This window comes from Lampris incognitus, chromosome 21, assembly GCF_029633865.1.
Source record: "Lampris incognitus isolate fLamInc1 chromosome 21, fLamInc1.hap2, whole genome shotgun sequence".
NCBI lineage: Eukaryota > Metazoa > Chordata > Actinopteri > Lampriformes > Lampridae > Lampris > Lampris incognitus.
The window spans coordinates 12,727,827-12,746,276 of NC_079231.1; the positions used below are offsets into that span (position 1 = coordinate 12,727,827).

The 18,450-nt window shown below is 41.9% G+C and overlaps 1 protein-coding gene across 1 annotated transcript; it reads right to left on the reverse strand.

Moving 5' to 3' along the window:
* Positions 1-4,616: 4,616 nt before the first annotated feature.
* Positions 4,617-14,941, reverse strand: LOC130131818 (uncharacterized). Its single transcript, XM_056301593.1, has 8 exons — positions 14,922-14,941; positions 14,742-14,757; positions 14,339-14,475; positions 13,779-13,920; positions 12,660-12,941; positions 11,524-12,195; positions 6,738-11,142; positions 4,617-5,877 (listed from the first exon to the last, which is right to left on the reverse strand). The coding sequence occupies exons 1-8, from the start codon at positions 14,939-14,941 to the stop codon at positions 5,867-5,869; spliced, it is 5,685 nt and encodes a 1,894-aa protein (XP_056157568.1). The 3' UTR covers positions 4,617-5,866.
* Between the last annotated feature and the right edge of the window lie 3,509 nt (positions 14,942-18,450).

The following is an 18,450-nucleotide window of genomic DNA, read 5'->3' on the forward strand; positions in this document are numbered from 1 at the left end:
AGAAGTGTTAATATTAACATCAGCATTTATGTATTTCTTCACCGTAGTCATATCATTCAGTTTACAGCTCAAAAAACACGTTTAAGTGTTTAGCACCTCTTTAACTATCTGTGGGAAGCTAAATGGACTGTGTAAGTTTTAGCTAGTCACTGAACACACCAACCTTAGCACCGATGTGCAACCCCAGCAGCTAAAATATTCAGTATATGTTCACATAGTCATATATTCACATAGTCAATAGTCTCTACAAATATGCAATCTCAGCAGGGAAATAAACAATTTTATAACGTAACGATCATTTTTCAACGGCATCTCTGCATTAGGGGTCGGCGAGGCCTGGTCCCACCAGATAGAGCCAGTGAACAATAATTCGGAGTAACAAGTAATATTTACTATATTGTAACCGATTATTTTCTTGCACGGTGCGGGATTCGATACGACGTGTACTGCACCACAAGGCGACATCACTAACCACTCGGCTAAAGGGTCAGGCCCGTCAACTAGGTGCTAACGTGTCTTATTACTAGTTTACAATATTGTAGCGAATTCGGGGATAACGCAACCATAGGAACTGCCGCGGCCGGGAAGCGAACCCGTGTCGCCCGCACCGCAGGAAGCATCGCTAACCGCTCGACTAAAGGCTCAGACCCGCCAGGCAGCGGCCAGCGTGTCTTCTTATCCATGCACGTTACAATATATTCGTATCTAACATCGTTGTCCATTTATCACATACGACAACGGTATCGCTGTCCGATACATTCCAAATCTCTTCCTGTACCTGTTGAGTAAAGGTCGATGCTTCTAGCAGTCTTCGCTTGGTTAGCGTGGGGCCCGTCAGCGTTCATTTAACCAAACGAGCCGTTGAAGCCACTGCGCACGTTCAAAGCGCTTTCGATAATGAGATCGGGGCACGATCATGTTGGCCCCATGCGGACCCGGCTCCAGGGGGCGCTGTAGTGAGGCTTACCCCCCCCCGCAACATTCAATGCCCCCCCCCTACCCAAATTATTTCAAGATGTTTAAATCCTCCAAGTAAATTAATTCCTTCACGTGTTGCGTCAGCAGGTGTCTCGCGAGTTTCAGTAGGGTAAGGTGTGCTCAGTCGGTACGCTTGTTTTTTTGCTGTGCGCGAACTGACCAAAAGTCGAAATGGACACAAGAAGATTTTTCAAAGTTGACAAAAGCAAAATGACCAACTCAAAATGATCGAAGCGAAGGAGGAGGAGGAGGAGAGGGGAACCGCACCTGGAGTTACTGAGGCTAGTCCACGGAGCAACAGGGAACCGCTTCCGGAGCAGAGGAAGCATGGCGCAGGGAGCCGCAGCCATCTTTAGCCATAGCTAACGGTGTGGGAAGTGGCAACGTTCCCTCAAACAGCCCTCTGGATGGCCGCCAAAGTTCTCATTCATCCAGGTGATGGTTATCCAAAGGAGCTGAATCAAGTGCATAAAGGCACGAACGGAGGAAGCCTCTTGGATGAGAGGCGAAACGTCTTCACGGATATATACCAAGTCCAGTTGCACTTGATTCAACTCCTCTGGATGTGTTTTTTGTCTTTGTGTTGCACTGCTGGGGGCAACGACATTTCGTACATGAAATGACAAAGTGTCCCTGATTCCTGATATATGCATAACATCATACACAAAGTCATATTCACATCAACCACATACACATTTATTCATACACAAAGTGTTTTCAGTAAACACTTTAGTAAACACACTTGACTTCATTAAATTAAACCCTCGCTCAACAAACGAGTAAAATAATCCAGTGATTCAAGTAATTTTTTTGATTAGACAGTACAAGCTTGTTTCGTGGTATATGCAATCATCAGCTGTCAATAGATGCTAGATGTCAATCTATTGACAGCTGATGATTGCATATAGCACGAAACAAGCTTGTACTGTCTAATTAAAAAATATTTGAATCACTGGATATATACACACTAAATGGATAAAAGTATTTGGACACCTGACCATTACACCTACAGGAGCTTTTATGACATCCCATGGGCATTAATATGGAGTTGCTCCCCCCTTTGCAGCTATAACTGCTTCCACTCTTCTGGGAAGGCTTTCCACAGGATTTTGGAGTGTGTATGTGGAAATTTTTGCCCAACCATCCAGAACAGCATTTGTGAGGTCAAGCGCTGATGTTGGACGAGAAGACTTGGCTCGCAATCTCCATTCTAGTTCATCCCAAAGGTGCTTCGATGGGGTTGAGGTCAGGGCTCTGTATGGGCCAGTCAAGTTCTTCCACACCAAACTCACCCAACCATGTCTTAATGGACCTTCATGCTGGAACAGAAAAGGGCCCTCCCCAAACTGTTCCCACAAAGTTGGAAGCATAGAATTGTCCAAAATATGCTGAAGCATTAAGATTTCCCTTCACTGGAACTAAGGGGCCTAGCCCAACACTTGAAAAACAACCCCGTACCATTATCCCTCCTCCACCAAACTTTACAGTTGGCACAATGCAGTCAGGCAGGTAATGTTCTCCTGGCATCCGCCAAACCCAGACTCGTCCATCAGACTACCAGAGAAGCGTGATTCGTCACTCCACAGAACACGTCTCCACTACTCCAGAGTCCAGTGGCAGCGTGCTTTACACTCCTCCATCCTCCGCTTGGCGTTGTGCTTGGTGATGTAAGGCTTGCATGCAGCCCCTCGGCCATGGAAACCCGTTCCATGAAGCTCCCGGCGCAGTTTTTGTGCTGATGTGAATGCCAGGGGAAGTCGGGGACTGTGCAGTTATTGAGTCAACAGAGCGTTGGCGACTTTTACGCACTATGAGCCTCAGCACTCGTTGGCCCCGCTGTGTGACTTTACGTGGTCTGCCACTCGGTGGCTGAGTTGCTGTTGTTCCTAAACGCTTCCACTTTTCAATAATACCACTTACAGTTGACAGTGGAATATCTAGCAGGGGAGAAATTTCACGAACTGACTTCTTGCAAAGGTGGCATCCTATGACAGTACCACGCTGGAATTCACTGAGCTGTTCAGAACGACTCGTTCTTTCACAGATGTTTGTAAATGCAGACTGCATGGCTCGCTGCTGGATTTATACACCTGTGGCAATGGGTCTAAATGAAACACCTGAATTCAATGATTAAGAGGCGTGTCCCAATACTTTTGTCCATATAGTGTTTTCAGCCTTAGAAAACTAGCATGCACGGGAACATTGACATATTGGCCTTCAAAGTAATTTTAACACAGTCCTGGAGGGGATGTTTGGTCGCGCGTGCGTGTCTGCGGCTAATTTTGCAAACACACCGGACCTGTCAGCCTAAACATAATGTGCACAATTCTGACTGCATGGTAAAGAACCTCTGGTGGCTGCTGCGATTAGAAACCTTGAAAAAAACGTTTGTTCTGGCCAACACCGCTCGCTCTCTCCCTTTACTCTCTAGTTCGCTCGACCAGCGCTGCCAGCTCTGAGTCAACTGTGCGCATGCGCGACTCCTACAGTTGAGTCAGACTGGGCAGCGACAGTGCCAAAACCAAAACCTTATATATTCAGGTAAGAGTTTTGAATGAAAACGACTGCTGACGTTAGCACAGGAGAACTGGACGAACACTGGATGAACCAAAAAATTTAAAAAAAATAAGTCGCCTTATTCACCTCCCCGCCACGGAGAATAGCTATACATCGCCAATGTTAAAACTCCGCTATAAAAACACAATTTACAGAGCTGGATTAACCACAGAGTCACAGCTGGAAATAATCTCAGTAGCTACAATAAAACACTTAACATGGCTGGGCCGTTTTCTTACCATCGTTTTATGAATGAAAGTCAATCAGCAGAGCGGCCATTCGCCTTCATTCATTTTATATCATAAAACCGCGACGGTTAAACACGTTGCAATTATGATCGCCTGGTCTCTCATTTCATGCCAGACTTTGGGTCACTTTCGTGCGAGGGTCCGCCAAGGAGGCTGCACATCCACAGACTGACAGGCAAAGCATTTTTAAAGGGTAGACTTCTTTTTTTTTTTTAGCTTGAGCGCTGCATATTAAAAACGTTTTTTTTTCATATTTCCTGTTGAATCCACTTGGGCACCGCGACAAAGCGTTATAACGACGGGAAAAACACTGGTTTTTCTGTCCGTGTGTAGGTGTCGAGCGCCGGAAAAGAGGAGATCTGCACCCTAATGAGTGCACTCCTCTAGTGGTTGAGATACTGGGGGTCAAGATCACATGGCTATAAGCTGTCGTAACTGGTTTTGGTGGAAATAACGTATCTTTATACACGCCCAGTGGGGCCAATAGCAAAATTTAGTTGATCAATTTAAGCAAAATTCCTGCTTCTGTGAATACCCCACCAACGCTTCAACATGACAGTGTTATGTCACCTATCCTGTAACCTCTTGAGAGGGTCGTTGGGGCACCGCTGTTGAGTCCGCAACCAGTCCTCGCCATCTCTGCCTGTCCTCAACTGCCCTCTGTAAGCTGGCAATGTATGTAGGACTAAAGGGAGACAAACATTTTTTTATTTGATCCTCTTGGACCGAACTGCATGCCGTTTGTGAGTAATAAGTGTATCAGAGAGGCTAAAACAAATGTCCAACGTGTGCTGTATACCAACAAATTATATGGCCAACAAAACCCATTCAGCGTCATTGGAAGTGTTTTATTTTACTTCAAGAGCAAGATATAAACCCAGTTCCAACACCCATATATATAACAAGCCAATCAAACTCTTCAAATATTTACAAAAGATAGAAAATAAGCATATAAATAAATTAAACCTGATGTTGATTATGAATGACTCACAGCCTTCGAGTGTACTCCCGGTGACCCTAATGCTGTGGTAGTTTTTCCTACGTCCACCATTGGGACCACTGAAGAGAACACCTGCATTCAAACAAAAATCACATTATATCTGAGGTCTCGGAAGGCTCAGTCGAGTTTTGCCGACATGAAAATATAATCTCCATTAACAAAAGAGATGAGAGCCGAAGTTTCAACCCTGGAGTGGGTCATTTGCAAGTAAAACGAGGGCAAAATTAAGACCTAACCAGTGTGATTTAATTAGGGATAGGGGGCACGTTTTGTAGTTCACAAATGTCATTGCTAGATGAAAAATAAATCATTGGGATGTTCGGATGAAATGTTCAACAACATAATTTGAACTAATCCGTTTTGTGGGATTGCTGATTTGTGACTCCCTCTTTGTTGCAGGCAGAGCACATGATATACTCTCATTACATTATGTTTAGCAAGAGAAACAATATCATTTTAGCATAACCAGGAGGGTGTCAGCTATGGTGAACTCTGCCCCCTATTGGTTACTCATGATTATAAGAATAAAACTGATGCAGCGTACATAAAGTAGCACAGAGCTAGTTAACCCCACTATGAGGTTTGAGGAACAGAATTAGTCTTATCAAAAATAAGTACAATTAGATCCACACATTAAACTTAAACTTACAAAGGTGTAATCCATGAAAATGTAACATTAAGGATGTTTAAGCAAGCATGACATTCTTGATGCTTAACTGTCCACTATGAATCCAATATTTGAGATAATGCTGATAAAGGCAGAAAAAACTGAAGCAAAAGGTTTGTGTTAAAAAAAAAAACAGTGCAAAAAGCAAATATTGTGATCTAATTTTATGGCTTACTGATGCAAAGAATGTGTATCCTAATAAAAATAGGTGCAGCCCTGTTTGACTTCTGCAAAATTACAATTTCACAGCTTTCAAGAGTCCAGTCTTTGAGCCAGAATACTTGATCACTACCAGATGAAGTACTGGGAACAGCAATTTGGGTCCAGGGCAGGCACTTCTAACAGTCTGACTGTGAATCAATTCAGTAGTCCTCAGATTGGCTATTTCAAACATTGTGGCCCTTCCAGGACCTTGCATTACAGGCAGTCTGTAGGAAAAAAAGAAAAAAAAAGAAAAGGAGACTTTTTCACTTCCCAGTCTCTTACTGTGATGACTCCTCCTATAACAAGTCTGTAGGATCGAACAAGGCTCCTTTGAGGTGCTCTCTGCATGTCCATAGATCAGTCTGTATGTCTGCATCTGTATGTCAATTCTCTTTTGAATTGTGCTGTGTGGAAGTCTTCAACTTTTGCCTGGAAAAAAATTATCGAATAATTTAAGTTTTTACATAACATGGGGCTTTTTTCTCATCTGTGACCGGTCTTGCTGCTCTACCTGTCCCCTCATCACTGTTGATCCTCACTAGTTTTGTCACAATCATCTACTGCTAAAAGCACTGTCTTACTGACTTATTTTCTCAGAGGCCATAATATACTTCTGTAACAACTCTTATGCTTGCATCTTAAAAAACAAGACTTTTGAAATCTAGGCCTACAGGCAATTTACAAACAGATGACACATTTAACAACTACGTCCGAATGTTGTTAATTTTATTCGGCCGTCAACACTGTATAACATGCTCCCTCTTTTTGTGAACCAGTGTATGTTGTGATACTTTTACCTAGTGGCTTTATGCATGCTCAGTAACAGACAGAAGAGGTCAACATACTGAAGAGTTCACTTAGATGAGTGATGAAATGTTTGTCAATAAACATCGTGTCCAGATGAACTGATTCAACTTTCTGTGAACTTTTACATAAAGTGAGATTCTGATATTCTTCTACATAAAGTTACAAAGATATATTCTGTCGAGATACAGATAGCTTTGACTCGATCTAAATGGTTTAAACCCCTGACCAGAGATAAACTGTGTGAATAGAGGCAGATCTACTATGACTTCACACTTACCCTCATCATCAGAGTCAAAGCCGAAGAGGTTGGAGCACTTCTTCAGCAGCAGATGACTTTGCAGCTCCTCCGTACTGCTAAAGGAAATGAAACAGTTGGCACAGCGTTGCCTCTGCTGAGGGCTGACAGCCTGCTGTGGAGGATGATGATTCTGAGAGGAGTGGGAGAACATGGACATTTCTTTTCTCCGCTTTGGCATGTTGGTATATCGCTCATCGAGGTATGCCGTAGGTGGGGGGCGAATGTACAGCCTCTTCCCATAGCTAGAGGGTGTCTCTTTTGGTGTGGCACTGGCTATTTCCACCTTGGAATTTGCTGCATCAACTTGAGGTTTCTCTGGTTTGATGGGTACCACTTGTCCGTTCACTATCAAGGAGTAGCCAAGGACGTTAGTTGTAGAGACAGATGTGGCCTCTTGTGTTTTTTCAGCCTCTCCTTCAGCCTTCTCTTCTGCTCCTTTCCCAATTGTCTGGTCAAGTTCTGATTGACCCCTATCATCAACCTCCAGTTTTAACTGACTGCTGAAATCCTCCTCAGTATCTGGTTGGGCTTTAGCAGTTTTTGACTGTAAAGCCTCCCCAGTATCTTGTTGGTCTTTAGCAGTTTTTGACTTTAAATCCTCCTCAGTATCTTGTTGGACTTTAGCAGTTTTTGACTTTAAATCTTCCTTCATATCTTGTGGGGCTTTAGCAGTTTTTGACTCGAAACCTTCCTTAGTATCTTGTGCTTTAGCAGTTTTCAACCCGAAAGCTTCCTTCGTATCTTGTTCAGCTTTAACAGTTTTTGACTTGAAATCCTCGTTAGTATCTTGTTCGGCTTTAACAGTTTTTGACTTGAAATCCTCGTTAGTATCTTGTTGGGCTTTAGTAGTTTTTGACTTGAAATCTTCCTTTGTATCTTGTTGGACTTTAACAGCTTTTGACTTGAAATCCTCATTCGTATCTTGTTGGGCTTTAGTAGTTTTTGACTTGAAATCTTCCTTCAGATCTTGTTCGGCTTTAACAGTTTTTGACTTGAAATCCTCATTAGTATCTCGTAGGGTTTTAGCAGTTTTTGACTTGGCATGCTTCTTTGAGGCTGACTGTGTGCCTCTCTCTTTGTTAGGACATTTCTTCTTAATCTTTGGGCCCTCTGTTGTGTTTGTGTCCTTTTGTTTCTCCTTTGTCTTTCTGTTGTCTGATGGAGCAGTTGGATTATTGCCATCCTTAGGAAGACTGCGTTTTTTGGCAGCTTTCAACTTCTTTGACTTTTCCTCAATAATCGACTTCGGCATTTTCTCTGCAGCAGAAACTGGAGGGACCGTTTCCTTTGAAACATCAGGTGATAGAGATGGTATGGTGATAATATCAGAGGTATTTTTTTGTTTAAGAACAGAGCTTTCATTAACCTGCTGCTTTATGGACTCTTGTGACTTTGAATTGTCATTTAATTCCACTGTGCCACTGATGCAAGTAGTTTTGACTACACCTATGTCACAGATTTGCTTCCTCTCTTTTCGCTTCTTTTTTGATTTGTTGTTCATGTTTGATGCCCGTGCCGTTTCTAAAGGACTAGTCGAAAGCTGAGTCGCAACATTGGTTTTCTGATCCCTTCTCCCTTCTGAGATGATTCCATCTTCATGACTGTTCATTTTCCGGCCCATCACGGGTTTGTTCAACTTGCCTGATCCAGGGCGACAACCCATTCTGTTGTGACTTTTTACATTCATTGTCACTTTCTTTTTCATAAAGTTATTCCTCATTTTGCCATTGGTTTCGATGATGGAAGAAGAGACTTGGTGAAGACTGTGAACAGGCAGCTTTTTTTTCATCCTTCTCTCTTTACTTAACTTCCTCCTAAATCTCCTGGTGGGATTGGTGGGGTGTGGGAAGGTGTCCTTGTTAGAGAGACTCCCTGTGACAATTACATCCTTAGAGTTGGGTTTTACTTTAGCCTGCTCCATTGCTGGCAGAGTTTTAGATGTTGTGAGAGAAGCTGTCCGAGAGCGATTTCTTTTGGACGGCTTCTCTGTAGCTTGCTTTTGTAGTGCTGGAGCATTCCTCACACTTTCAGCTCTATCTACATTAGTAACAGGCTGTGCAGCCATGGCATCCTTCGGTTTATGGCCCCATTTTTTCATGGCCTGCACTTTATCACATTTATTTCCTGTTTTGAGATTTGCTCCCTTAGCTGTTATGATGGGTTTGGAAGCATAATGCTCACGTTCATGAAGATTCAGTGCCCAGAGACAAATAAACAGCTTGGAGCATCCAGGGAGGCAACACACTGCCTGCAGTGGACTGTGCCTCCTAGTGTGGCGTCTCATTTCTATTCCTGTCTTGAACCGGGCATTACAACCCTGGTGAAGGCAGGGATGCCTAGGAGTGAGTCTATGTCTTTCGACATGGTGCTGGTAATGTTGAAAACTCCACAGAACTCTCATGCAAATACTGCATCTGTTGTTTCCGATCTGGAAAGCCAATTCTAAGGGTTTGACATTACCATAGTGAACTTCCAGAGCATGATACAGTAACACAACACGATTTCTGGATAGGTCTGCATTCCAAGAGCATCTATCCACAGGACAGCAAACCTTGGCCAACATCTCAATGCTCCTCTCCATCACACCACCTTCCTCTTGTTTTGGGGTGGTCTTAAGGAGCTCAAGAGATTCTGACTCCTCTGGCATGTTCTCTGTGGAATGGCATGACTCCAAAGCTTGAATTGATGCTGGTGTGGAAGTCCCCTCCAACTCTAGAGTTTCTGGCAACAAAAGCACCTGAGCTCCATGACTTGTTAGTTGGCTTGACTCTTCAAGCAGTGTACTATTCTGCATTGCTTCCATTTTCAAGTCATCCTGCTTGACTAACACCATCTTACTTTGGCTTTTGCAAATATGGCCGTTAATTTTATGCACAGGTGATTTGCAGTTACCATGTTTTAACATGTTCTGAACATGTTTGAATGGAAACTTATTATCCGATGGCTTACCAGCTGAACGCAACTTTCTGGATTCAGATGGAACTGAATCTGAAGGTTTCAAAGTTTTATGGCCAAGGGTGGATTTCCTTGGTCTTCCTCTGTGATTCACAGAAGATGAACTTGAGGTCTCAGTCTTGGGTGTGGTGATCCCTTTGTTCTGTGGGAACTTATTTTCTTGGGCAATGTTGCCTGCTGACTCTTTGCATTTCTTCAGCTTCTCTATGTGCTCAGAAAGGTGCATCATGGCCAGGAGGTCATCTTTGAACAACAACCCACAGAACATACACTTATCTTTCCTGTAGTGGAACATTGCGTGCACTACCACACGTTTACCTTTAAAGACCTTGTTACAGAGGGTGCAACAGTACTCCAACTTTGACTCCTCAGATTCCTGAGGAACAACATCTGGGTCACCATTGTCAGGACTTTCCAGAGCTGTATCCTGAGCGCTCTCTTCCTCTTGCACCTCGACAATGGTGGTCGCACTCTGTTCTGTAATATAGCCGCTGGAGGTAGAAGGAATTTTGCATGTTACATTAGGCATACCTCCAAGCACCAGCTCTGCCACCTCTGGAGCATGGCCTCCCTGTGTTGGCTCTTTGGGAACCTCTGTTTCTGGAACAAATGCCTGTGGTGCAGATTCAGTAACTATCTCTGTTACTAAAGTCAGAGCACATAGGTCCTCTCTACTGTTTGCATCCCGGGATGCCGTAGAAACCTCTGATTCTGATGTCTTTTGTGGGGCAACAATGTTTGCACCAGGATCTGGGTCTTTTGGATTTAGAACAATGGCATCAGTTTCAGCTACATTGACATCATCATTGCAAGGCATGTGAATCTCTGCATCTTCAGTTAAATCTCCTGTGACCAGAAACTCTAAAATATCACTAATTCTAGGGCTATTTGACACTTCTGTGACGCTGGGGTTATCAAAAGGTATTGGCTCTTGTACTTTAGCAATGCCTGCAATAGGCAGTGGTGCCACAAACATATTGGGAGTGTTGGCCACACTTGTATTGGCTGCACTTGAATTTGAAAGACTCGTGCCTAATTCAGAAGGGTCGAAACACATGTTTGATTTTTCCTCATCGTATCTGCCAACGTGAGACTTCTCAGCTCTGGGAATAGATTCAGTTGTAACAACATCCTGAGACTGGGCGGTCAACTCAACTGCAACAGCGATGTTTGAGACCTCGTTAGAAGTCGAGGTCTCTGGGATCTCATCAGCAATTGTGGCCGGTGAGACACCATCTTCACATGAGTTCTGTGACACTGTCGCTGTGATTTGACAGACACTGTTTGTGGTCAGGCCATTAAACTCTATATCTGATATTGTGGAGTGGGTCACTTTGGCCTGCTCTTGAGTTTGTGAGGAAAGGGCAACTTTCATTTCTACATCAGGGCTTTCACATAGTACGTCTGAGGGTACTTTGGGTGGACTGCCCTGCACAGAGGAGCGAGTAATAGTTGACACAGAAGCTTGACTGTTTGAGACAACACCTTTCCCTTTCTGCCGTCGGTTATAACAGTGTAACTGGTGTAGAAATGCAGTGGTATCCCGTGCTCTAATAACCACCTCTTTGCGATGTGGAGCCTTACCTGGCTGCAGCCTGACAGGAGGTTTTACTGTGGGTTTATACAGAAGCATTTGAGGATAGCCTTTTCGTGTATTGCAAATGTCCTCATCAAAATTACCCATCAGTTCATTGTCTGGTTGTGACAGTTCAAGAATTATGTGTGTGGGAGAGGCTGGTTTCAGACAGTGTATAGAAACACCCTCCCAATGTTCGTTTTCACTGTCCCTTTCTGTTAGATGACCGTGTACTCTAGTTTTGTGTTTTGCATTGTTCTTGACTTGGCCGGTCCCAGCCTTTTTGACTGCTGGAGCCCGATGCCGCTTCTGATGCTTAGATTTCATCCTACACTTTTTGAGCTTTGGAGGGGCACTATTCTCCAGAGTTCCTGAGTCCTCCAGAAGCCACCTGGGTGTCCTGATCCTCCGTTTCGGGGGGTTCTTCTCAGAGAGTCGTGTGATGCGCCTATGCTCTCCATAACCAAACTGCTGGGCAAAATTGTCCTTTGTTTTGTCAAGCTGCCAAAACGAACGCCTGAAAGATTCGGATGATGGCTCCTTAATAGATCGTGAACCTTGGTTCCTTTTCTTCTTCACTGTGTGGTTATCAGATATTCCCGTTTTGCTTGGGCACATCTTGTTTCTTTTTGATGCCATGAAGTTTCTGGTCTCTTTATGATGATGTTTCTTAGCTGCTGCTTGGTAGTGTGCACCTTCACCTTCTGTTTGTTTGTGACAGTTGGTCGGATGGGTGTTGGAACGCATAGTGGGGTCTTTGGCACAGTAATTAGAGACCCAATTTTCATCCATGATTTCCTCTAGGGCCGCATTTAACACCTTCTCACTCATTAGCTTTAAACAGCTGGTCCGCAGGGCAATGAGGTTCCAGAACTCTGGGTCAAAGTATAAGCCCTTCTTTAGGATCTACAGAAGAAAATGGCAAAAAAAAAAAAAAAATCAAATCATTTAAAAAAATAAACATGTCATCAATAGCTGCTTAATCGTCAGAACATAATGATTTGGACAACATGATCAATCTAGTATACATTGGGGGTATGATTTGGACAACATGATCAATCTAATATACATTGGAGGTAGTATATGTAAGGCATTGCATTCGATGTAGCAGTCACTTTTACCTGCTTATTACACAGGTTATTGATAATTTCAAACCTAACAGTTGAGATATTGGAAGATGGGATTAAATAAAAGAGACACTGCTGGATGGATTCTCGATAGGATTTAGGGCTACCTCTGGTGAATTTATCCAATTGGTATTACTGCAAAAATGCATTATCTGGTACAACAAAATACAGATGCACACAATCTCCTTAAACTCTAACAGAAATGACATGGCAGAACTTTCTGATTGGTACATGGTACACTACCTGCAGGATTTCAAAGCGAATGTGGTTGCCAATGGGGCTGGACTCTGCATGGTACTCCTGGTCAGGGTGTGTATACAGAAGCAAGACAACCTTGTAGGCCTCAACAGTGCGTTCCAAAAAGAAGACAAGGAGAGCACATGCCCGGCACACCTCCAGGTCATTGGGCAGTAGGCTGGCAATAGTTTTGTAGATTAGGGACTTGGTGACTGCATCACAAAGGAGGCAGGACTGTAGCGCATTGGCGCAGAGTTCCACACAAAACTGGAGTCCTTTGTCGCCTAGCTAAAATGACGGAAACAAAAGAACATGGAAATTTGGAAATAAACTTTCAAAGCACAGTCTGACTGATTTTCTGAGCCATCTTTGTCTCGCGTAGAGGTCTTTAACAATTGTCCCAAATTTGTAAAGCCAAATTCTAAGTAGTTTCTACATGCTGAGGTATTGAATACAGCTTCCCTTTGGCTTAAAAATGTTTTAAAGTAAAAGGCTTGTTCAAAATACTTTAAATCATTCCAAATTGTTGGTAAAACACCTTGAATGTGCAATAAATCAATATGAAATGCTTTAAATTGTGTTTCCAATGCTAAATTATGTTTTAATAAGTATATTTTAGGCATCAATAATTTCACCACACGTACTTTTGTGGTGTATCACATTGTAAACACAGAGCATCTAACAAACTGTATAGCAATTGTAACATAGGTGGCAACATAAGTGAAAAGCAAATTGCAAATTCATAGCAAATTATAATTTCAAAGCCAACACAAGTTGGCATGTCATGTAGCTAAGAAAAGTTTAGATGATAGTTATTCCATACTGTTTTTTCTATAAATAAGCACACACAGTAAATACTAAGCTTTGTGAGATTCAAAGCAATTTAACCATAAGTGTATGTTTCTTACAGACTATTGCATATTATCATCACAGTTAATTAATGAGTGATACTGTGAATTTACATGTCCCCTAATCTGCCAGATAGCTAAAAAATCTTTGTTTTTTCACTGGAATGGGTCTTTTTATGTTCATGGAACTTAAGTAGATTACTTCAGTTTCTGAATGGTTTCACAAAAATGTATAGCACCCTTCTTAAAACTTAAAAAATGTAGATTTTGATCTCACCTCTTCCAGAATGACTCTGATGAATGGGAAAATTGAGTTGACATTTGTGGCAGTAAGCATCAGCTGGCGGCTCTCCTCCAATAATGCCTGGCTGGATGTATTCACTCGCCCATGGAGTTTACTCCATATGAAAACAAGATCCCTGCAAGAGAGGTGTTTAAGCTGGCAAATGTTTTCACAGCGAGTAATGAGCATGAACTACCTTTTTATGGATTTTGTTAAGGTTAGACCTATAGGTATATAACCAGGTTCAGAACATATTTATCATTTATTGTTGTTGCTAAAAATCCCAGACGCCTATGGTAGCATTATTTTCTTAAAGACTATTTAAAGCAACAAAAATCTTAAAATAACAAAATAAAAAATGAAGTGCCAATGGATCTGCAAATATATAAAATGTTAGGTAATATTTGTATCATGATTGAACAATATTTGCTCACTTTTCTGAACTTCCCTGAGAAGGAATACTCGTATGGTTAAAATGCTGGTAACGTCTAATTGATCTTCAAGTCAAAACACACTTTCAGTGTCTAATAAACAATACAGTAAATGTGACCAACCACAAATAGAGCATGTCTCCCTTGTGAAGCTGCTGTGAGAGGAAGGTTCTGCTGAGAGCCAGTAGCAACTCATCTTCTTCTGAAGTCTCTAAGCTACAGATAATGCGCACTGCTTCTTTACCACTGAGGTCAGCCACCTGTTGGGAAAAGCAGGAAAAAAAAGTTTGTACAGCCAGGTATACAAACTAGTTAAGGGTGAAAACGGTGAGAAGAATATACGAGCAGAGAAAATGGGAGTATGTTTGAGTGGGCAGGCTCTCGACACCCCCCAATTATTTCTCAGCAGATCTGCACAAATCACATAGGTGACCTATTTTGGATTAAAAACGGTGATAAGTTTGCATGCCTGTACGTCACTTTTGTCCTGAATCCTTAAATCTGATTCTAGTCAGCTACAGCTGACTGGAATCCTGAAATACCTGCGAGTGTGTAAAAGGCAATAGAGATAAAGTGGATTACAGCATCTGGGCTCAGAAGTCTTGTATTTAGGCCCAAAACTGGACAATACTCAAGGATATGGTATTGATAATTCTTTTTCCTCGAAAGACTATAATCATTCCCATACAGCAGCCCTTCCACCTACCTCTTTGTGTAACTGGTCATGTTGGGAGGTTTTGTAAAGCCAGGTGAGGTAGACCTGGAGGAAGAATAGGTGTTGCCCTGCCATGGGGTGCCAGGTGCAGCACCTAGCCAGGGCCACTGCCTCTCTGACCCTCTCACAGGCCAACAGGTAATGCACCCTCAACTCCAAGAACACTGGCAGCTCAGAGCCAATGTACCCATCCACTGTTGGAATATCAAGCAAGGCGGGAGACAGATGTCAACTTTGTTTATTTCTGAGCTGCAAGGTTTTTTATGAGATTTAAGATACTTAAGATATGAGATTTTTTATGTTCAAAAGAATCCGATGATCTATAACAGTTAAAACCTTCCCCAACCAAATCACCAAATAAATGGTTTCAAAACTAAAAGAGATTATTCTGTAAGTAAAACATTACCTCTGATATTTCAAGAGCTTCCTCATTAATAATTCATAATGGAGGTGCCTCTTCAACAGATGGTCTGTTTGATACAAGGCTTGCCCCCATTTGGAATGCCGCTTTGCATTTTAGAGATAGTCAATGTTTTGCATTGATATTTCAGTTAAGTTAATAAAAAAGGCTTTATACTCAAAGTTGGAGGTAAATCTTACATTATTTCACTCTAAGAAAGTATAGTGCAAAGCAACTTGGAAGCTTGGAGGCTTGTGTTCCCATAAGGCTAGCATATTTCAGGGCCCCCAAATGGTCTAGGATGACCAGAAAGAATCACTCGTAAATGTTGAAAGTATTTTCAGTTTTCCGCAGTAAATGGTTAGTTTGACAGGTAACTACATAACAGTAAGACACAGCAGAAAAATTCCACATTTTTACCAACCTTCATTCTGAGGTAAGTTGGACTCTTCGAGGATGGCCTGTAAGGCAGGGCTTGCCCATGGCCCGCCGTTCTCCATCAAATAACTCATTTGGAGCAAGTGAACATTCTGATGCTTTGAAAGGGCCAAAAAACATTCCTGGAAGACGGAAGGGAGACCAACAATGGCCTATAATTAGGCTATTTAGTTCTCAAGGAATTAAAATCAAACAGCTTGTCATGTCAAGGAACATGGGCTTCAATTCATGAGTTGCTGATTGACACTTGGAACAAAAATCCAACCTAAAAAGAGTCATTACTGTTTTTGAATACTACCTCTTCTGAATTAATTTGGTTATCTCACTTACTTAAGCAACACCAGGCATATTTTGCATTATGGCAGTACTTTTTTATCGACTGTTACAAAGACAACCAGATTTTTTATTTATCCATAGCATAGCACATTTATCAACAAACTGTAGCTTAAAAGACAAGGTAAAGTATAACTGCTATATTTATGTGTGCCATAAAGCAATCCCTATATTTCCTTATATTTCATAAATGGTAGCAGACACAATGCATAGTGAAAAAGCTTCTAGGGAACTGATACGAACAGTGACTGTATCATTCTCCCATAGCCATTAGACTATGTAACCCAAATAAATTTAATGATGGCACGTTAAAGCAAAAAAGTTACCTGGTCCTGCTTTTAAGTGTGATTCTATGAATTAAAAGAACCATTTTGCTATGTCCTGACACACTGATCTTAAATGCATATGTTTCTCAGGTATATGCTTGGTTATCTCACTTGTGTGCAAGTGTGAACTGACAGACAATCAAGACTCTAATCTATGATATTACCGAGACAAACAAAATGGTTCCATTGATAGTGAACTGCAGGCTAACTTTTTGTGCTCAATCACTGTTTATCATTTACATCCAAATGAGGATTACTTCATTGTCATGGCAACAGAAATATAAAGGCAGTTAATTACTAGTTCGCAAATATTGGTTGTTAAGATAGTAGGTTACTTACTGTGATTAATACATACTAAAAAAATGTGGATGACAATCCCTGCCCTACTTGGCTTTTTGGCCTGAGGCTACTACTAACAGGTAACCACAGGATTTTCCAGTCCAATTAGAAAAACACCACTACCAGGTAACCACGGGAATTTCCAGTCCAATTAGAAAACCACTAATGTCTACTCTACAGTGTGTCAAGTAGATGGTCTGCACTTCAGCCTTACCTGGAATGTAATTGTGAAGTGTTTCAGTGGATCCTGATGGAAGTCCATATGGTCAAAGAACAGCAACAGCTCAAAAACACTCCTGTGGGGGGAGTAAAAAATGTTTTGATTCATTGGCCAATACTGATGTTTTGTAAAATTACTCCAGCAACACTTGAACGCAAAAATTCTGAAATTTTTCTTTGTTTAACTTAATGACACCTGTGAGGGCACTGGAAGTGACACTGATGTTTGATGCTTCAAACCCCAGACATCCATTATTAAACAGTGCAGTTGTGTCAGCACATTCCCCACAGCTGAAAGATACACAGTCAAACTAGGATTTTAGCTATTGATGTTGAAGTATCTGTTAGTATAAGTCATCTCCAAGCTTGGTCTGCCATATTTGCTTGTTAGCCACAACTTCCATTTTTCTTCAAACTCACCCCTACCAGTCTTATTCTTCTGCATGAGGCTGCTATGGTGCTATTGTAAATCATTATATCTTCATTGTTGTTCTGAAGAAACACCAGATATTGAAGTAACTGAGCAGGCATGCAGATTTTCATCGAGGGAAAAAAAAAGCCAAATTTTGGATTATTGCATTACAAAGTTTTATCACTAACCAGCACCTGATTGCACACTCAGGGCTCCATACTACCTTTTTCATATGGTTGCACTGGTGTGCTTAACTTTTTCATTTAGATGCACCAGCACATAATTTAGGTGCACCCAAATGTTTTCACCGCACCTTTTGGCGCCGCGATAATACATTTTAAGTAATACCTTTGTAGAGGCCTGCCAAAAATGGGAATATGGATATGTGAAATATATTTTCGAGTCTGCATGGTTATGCATGTTTCAATATGGGTAAAGTAAGTGGAGTAGTGCATTTGCCATAATTCTTTGATTCTTTTGTGAGCTTTGATATCCTGCTTAGCTAAACCAGTGTAATATCAGTTTAATAAAGTGATGTATGTAATTTCAGTTTAATAGCATGATGTACTCTAAGCCAGAGACCAGAGAGGGAGGGGGGGGGGGTTCCGGAACATGGCAGAGGAGTTTGCTGAGTTATCGTTTTGTCGGTAGAAATTGAGTTTAGTGTCAAAGCGAGTAATATTTTGTGGACTGAAATACTTCTAAGGATTTGCACAAGTACTGTATTGTAACAGCTTCAAGTCCTGTGCATCTCGACATTTCGCAACTCATTCTTCCCCAGTTTGCCATGGAAGTTGGCTAGCCTAAAGCCAGTTAGGTTAACGTTAGCTATTTTGCTTTCCATTTTGTTATTTTTCTTACTTAACTAGCTTTGTGAAAGTGTATAGTCTTAACTATCAAGCGTGGCCGTTTTGCCAGAACTGTCGTAGGGACAGTCATCTATAAACACCGGCTGTAGTTTGTGAAGGGAAACCGGAGACGAGAGGATTTCCATCCATCCATCCATTATCTTAACCACTTATCCTGCTCTCAGGGTTGCGGGGATGCTGGAGC